Raw genomic sequence first — 6149 nt, forward strand, 5'->3', positions numbered from 1 at the left:
AGTGAACATTTATCATTTATCATACACAAGGGTGGCAAGTAATACTAATAAATTCCACTTATCTGTGATAAGATATCAGAGATTTTGAAACCTGGTGCATTCTATTGTATGCATACTGTACACACACACACACACACACACACACAGACACACATCACGCATATCTATTGTATTATTCATATCATAAACATGTTATCATAGCTATTATTCAGTTATGGATACGTTATATGAAAGAATCAATCTATTGTGGGTTGTTACAGACATCATAGAGCTAACGTATAATAATCCTGACAGGCTTCCTCAGTTTGTAGGGCTCTCACTGGTACTTTACATGGTTATATTCACAAGGTCAACCAGCTTCATTCAATACTCAATTTACAATGTCTACAAGCATCATGATTCAACATTCATATATGAATGTCTACTGTTATGACCCCTACATAGGTCTTCTTGAACTTTATGTAACCGCCCACAAGGGGGCAGTGTAATCCTCTGTGAGACTTCCATTAGAACACCACAGAGCTCTACCGGCCCCCAAGAAATTCGGATCATTTTTTTGGATCCAGTGCTCTTAGGTACAGGCGGAGGAGTCTCCTAGAGGGGTACCGGCCGTGTTTGAGTCCGACCCGCTCCCGGCGAGCCAGCTACAGGTCCCCGGCGGCAGCCGGAGGGTCTTGAACAGGGTGGTCCTGAAGGACTTGCAGAGGAAGAAGTAGATGAGGGGGTCCAGGAGGGAGTTGAGGGAGGAGAGCCAGAGGGTGCTCTCCTTCAGCTGGAAGAAGAACAGCTTGAGCTGGCAGTCGAAGAGCTTCCCCCGGGTCTGGCTCATGGTATACGGCACCCGGGCGAAGTGGAACGGCACGAAGCACACGAAGAACACCGCCAGCACCAGGAAGACGTTGGCGCTGACGCTCTTCCTCCGGGGCTGCCGTAGCCCCCTAGCGGTACCCCGACCCGTAGCGGTCCGGCATATAGCGCCCTGGGTGCGGCGTTCCCGGGTCCGGGCGTAGGAGCTGTACAGCTCTTTGGTGATGAGGGCGTAACAAGCGACCACGATCACCAGGTTGCCCCAGAAGATGACCTGGCAGACGTGGTTGACCACCTCGTGCCAGCGCAGACCGGCGTCCGCCTTCAGGTCGCTGCACTTGAAGCGGGCCGAGGCGGGGCTGCGGCTGGTCAGGACCACGTTGGGGAGGCAGAGGGCCAGCAGGGAGCCCCAGATGGCCCCGGAGAGGAGCTTTCGGCGGGTCAGCCGCGCAGAGTTGGTCCCCTTGAAGGGCTGGAGGGTCTTCCTGCAGCGGTCCACGCTGATGAGGCCGAAGAAGAGGATGCTGATGTACATGGTGAGGTAGAAGAGGACCGAAGACCCACGGCACACGAAGACCCGCAGACCGACGGACGCCATGTTGGAATCGGACAGCACCTAGACAGGTCTGATTAGTATCACATTGTTTTCACTTATTTACACACTCTGTTCTGTTGGTCATTTATTCAAACTAGTTCTTTTTTTTCTTCTTTTTTTTTTAGAGGTAAAGTGTATTGCGATTTGACTAACTTCATTCGTGAGCTTAGAATTCTAAGGTTCTATCTCCGTTTAGGGTAGTTCAGAGATATTGAGTGTCAACGTTTTAACATTCCATTATGTTTTGTGAGATGGAACACACAGGCATTAATAAACACCTAATGGATCAGATTATATAAAAAACAAAATTTCGACAAAAATGGAGATCGATCCTTAGAATTCTAACGTCACACATTTACAATATACTTTCATTTGATTTGAGCGAACCTTGAAAGGGAAGGTGAAGGTCATTAGGACGTCAGCCACCACGATGTTCTTGAGGTAGATGATGAAGTGGGAACGTGAGGGGATGCGAAAGAACACCCATACTGCCAGGCTGTTGAGTGACAGGCCTAACAGGAAGAGGAGGGAGTAGAGAACAGGAAACACCACTGTCTTCAGGACGTTGTCACGGGAACAGCTGCTGTTGGTGGTGTGATTGTGACTGACAGGGGACAGGGGGAAGCCTGTTGTCGTTTCCATGGAGAGGGATGTCTGTGTAAAGTATATAAGGAAAGAAAGAAAGTTTCATTAAGAACGATGAGAAAGCTGTTATCAACATTCCCTTTTCCAATATGAAATGCATCTTCATTTCACAACTGGTTGGCAGAAGCTTTCTTATGTAATAGGAATTTTAAATGGGCCTGAAAATTGAAGCCCAACCTGACCCAGACCCGTTGAAGTGAGGCCCAACAAAACCCAACCCAACCCTTCCATATGTTTCCAGAAATGATCTGGATATTGCTGTTGTCGTCTGTTATGTTTCTGTAAGCATTGTTGCCTATAGAGATCCATAAGAGAAGCCTCTTCTTATTGTTCTTCTAGAATTGTGACTGAAGGATATATGATTCACTTACTTAGACAAATGTATTTGTTGTAAGTCACTTTGGATAAAGGCGTCTGCTAAATTCCAAAAATGTAAAATATATAAATATTTGGTTATTTGTTATGCTTACAATTGATATTGAACTGATATTGATATTGAACTGATATTGAACTGATATTGAACTGATATTGATATTGAACTGATATTAATATTGAACTGTTATTGATATTGAACTGATATTTAACTGATATTAATATTGAACTGAACATAAATGCTCCAAAACCTAAACTAAATTATTTGCATTATTTCTCCAGATATTAGGCCTATATATTATCTTAGATACCAATATATATAAACAAAAAACATTTCATTGAAGAGTGCTTCTATTACTGCTACTGACAGGTAGCAGAGAAAAACACAAGATTACATACAACATTATATACACACAAATCATTGGGTTCCATTGTGTTCAGTCTGACTCCCTATGTTTGTTTTGAGATGCTGTTTTGAGATGTTTGTAGTGTGTAGTGTGTAGAAACATCGCACCCCCCCGCCTATACCACTCAGGACTTCAACGTTGCTTTTGCACCACTACTGTTTAGCACACTGCCTACATGTACCCTAACTGTACATACTGTATTGATATCCATTGCTCTTGTTCTGTACATATCATACTGCACATATCTTAACATATCTTTGCCCTTGTCTGTATATACCACACTGTACATACAGTATATCTGTCCATACTTGTATGGCTTTTGCACTATGCACTACTGCCACATCTGGTCAGATGCCAAACTGTATTTAGTTAGGATTGTCAATGACAATTCAATTTAATCTGAATCTGACATGACTAAAGTGATGAAATATCTATGCGCCTGTAGAAACGCTCTGTAGGAATTATTCTAAAAACAATTTTAAACAATTGAACGATTCGACATCATGACATGTTGTGTCCGACAAACGTAGACTCAACACACACACAGTGTACTGTAATGTCTGATCTAATTAGCCCACCTGTTGCTCCCAGGTTGGATGACGACTGAACCAATCGCAGGGTCTCGTTGGAGGTCCTTAGCCCTTAAGATCCCTATGTCGGAATTTCCTTAACGCAATGACATGAACATGCTCTCTCTCCTCTGCCCTCAGACCACTGTCAGTCTGAACAGACAAGCTGGTCTAAAAAGGGACAGTCGCCTCTGTGACAGTAGTCTCTTCCGCTTTTCTGGTTCCTCTCATCCGCTATTTCGGGAGGAAGGACACGTCTGGTCCACAGGATCCAGCGTCTCACAGACAGAGAGAGAGAGAGAGACAACATCCGCCCATGTGCTCCTATTGCACAATCTGCGCTTGTGGTGTGTTAGTGTGTAGTGTGTAGTGTGTAGCGTGCTGATACAGTATATTTGTTTTTCTCAATAGATTAGATTCTATTCAACCTTTTTGTCATTGCACAGAGTACAACGAAATGTCGTTTTTTTTTTTTGCTCTAGGTACCGGGTGAGTCATAGTCAGCGCCCTTGATGCAATTAGGGGTTAAGTGCCTTGCTCTGCTCTGGTAGACACCTTAGATATGATGCCAGCCCAACCCTCCAGTCACCAGCTCACATGCAGCTCCCTCCTGAGGCAGGGATTGAACCAGCGACCTTCTGATTGCTAGCCAGCCTCTCTAACCTCGAGGCTACTTGCCATACATAGTGTGTGTGTGTGCGTGCACGTGCGCATGCGTGTGTGCAGGTCTCGTGAATCAATGCCATTTCGTAAATGTCCCATCTGTCTGGCAAGCCCCATCTTTCACCCAAGTTGATCTAAACTGTCCCTGCGGTGTCTCAGATGAAAGCTTGTGACCTACGAACTGACAGAGACCGAACTATAGTCCCCTCTCCCATTTCAGTGGTGGTGGACAACAACAATTTGTCATTTTAGTTGTACTATCCCTTTTTAATTCATTTACAGGTCGCACACTACATAGGCTGCGTTCGAAGATTCTCTCTGAGAGCGCCGGAGCGCACACTGGTTTCAACGTCAGGAAAGGGAGTAATTTGATTGAACAACAGGCAAGACATGAGTGCCGGTCTCTGATTTCCAGAGCGGATTTACGAACGCAGCCCTAGGCTTACACGTTCAGGACTGTTGAATCAAGGTCCTCTTTGTTCGGGGTGGCAGTGGCGATGACAAACAACCTTTCAGTGATCTCACATCCTTCGTGGTGATGTGTGTCTGAGGCCTGTGTGACATCACACGAAGCCCCATTATGAGCACGCAACCCCGGAATGTCTGCTCCCCATCTCTATGACATCATTGCAACTGATCTCTATGACATCATTGTAACTGATCTCTATGACATCATTGTAACTGACCTCTATGACATCATTGTAACTGACCTCTATGACATCATTGCAACTGATCTCTATGACATCATTGTAACTGATCTCTATGACATCATTGCAACTGATCTCTATGACATCATTGTAACTGATCTCTATGACATCATTGTAACTGATCTCTATGACATAATTGTAACTGATCTCTATGACATCTCTGTAACTGATCTCTATGACATCATTGTAACTGATCTCTATGACATCATTGTAACTGATCTCTATGACATCATTGTAACTGATCTCTATGACATCATTCTAACTGATCTCTATGACATCATTGCAACTTTATACAGCGTAATGCTAGTCCTCAAATGTTCACACATGCCTTATAGACCTAATGGGAACAGCACGACAGGCTGAGACGGACCTGAGATCGTGTTGCTGTACATGGTTACCTTGGAGACGGACATGAGTAAATGTTTCTGTCTCACCGGTTCTGTCCTGGAGGAGACCCTCAAACGTACTTTCCTCATGCTCAGGGTTTTAGTGCTTCTTGACATGACATAATCCCCTTTTATGGCAGGGAATGGTGCATTTGGGCCTGGGCCGTCTATTAAAGTCCTGTGTGGCTCGAAATCTAGTGAAAGCTCAACCACCACCACATTTAACGGTCTGCTCCTCACTGTTGAGGTGAGACGATTACACACTCAATGTGGGCTGGTTTAAAATACACTTTTGTCATATTAATTCTGAATGAATGTCCTTGTTAGACTGCAGCACGAACGCACGAACGCACGAACGCACGCACGCACGCACACACACACACACACACACATACGCACACACGCACACACACACACACACACACACACACATGCATACACACACACACACACACACGCAAACCCTTATTTCCTCACCAAGCCTGAGAATAAAAAGGTATAGTTTTTACAGCTGTCCTGATGCTCAGCTTCACCCAGAGACCACAGCAGAAGGACATTGAGCGTGTAACATAACTGGATCTGTACAACACCACAATGGAGCTCTATTCAAGGTCAACAGGTTGGGAAATATCCTGGATGATTTGCCTCTTGTTCGGTTCTTTTTATAGATGTTCCCCCTCTACTCTTTACATGCAGTATGTCAGAATCAGAATCAACGTTATTGTTAAGTATAAGAGAGTACAATTCTTAGGCTCCAGTTCCTCGACATTGCCGCAGCGAGGGAACAAAATGGCAATAGTTATATAAAAAAAAGAGACAATTGAGCAATATAATAATACAAATAATACAAATGACAAAATACAAATAATGAAATACAAATAATAATCGGAATAATACAAATAACATGAGTGTTGCGCGGAGGTAGCGGTGGACGGTAGTAGAGGTAGTATTGGAATAAAGAGCCTGTGTGCGTGGGATGTGCTTAATGTCTGAACGCA

The 6149-nt window shown here is 44.3% G+C and overlaps 1 protein-coding gene across 1 annotated transcript; it reads right to left on the reverse strand.

Annotated features, from left to right (window-relative positions):
• Window positions 1–571: 571 nt before the first annotated feature.
• Window positions 572–2044, reverse strand: LOC308159070 (P2Y purinoceptor 12-like; the record flags this gene model as incomplete). Its single annotated transcript, XM_080532826.1, has 2 exons — window positions 572–1423; window positions 1790–2044. The coding sequence occupies 2 exons, from the start codon at window positions 2042–2044 to the stop codon at window positions 572–574; spliced, it is 1107 nt and encodes a 368-aa protein (XP_080388952.1).
• Window positions 2045–6149: the final 4105 nt, after the last annotated feature.

Source organism: Nansenia antarctica, assembly GCF_963989245.1.
Source record: "Nansenia antarctica genome assembly, chromosome: 5".
Lineage (NCBI taxonomy): Eukaryota > Metazoa > Chordata > Actinopteri > Argentiniformes > Microstomatidae > Nansenia > Nansenia antarctica.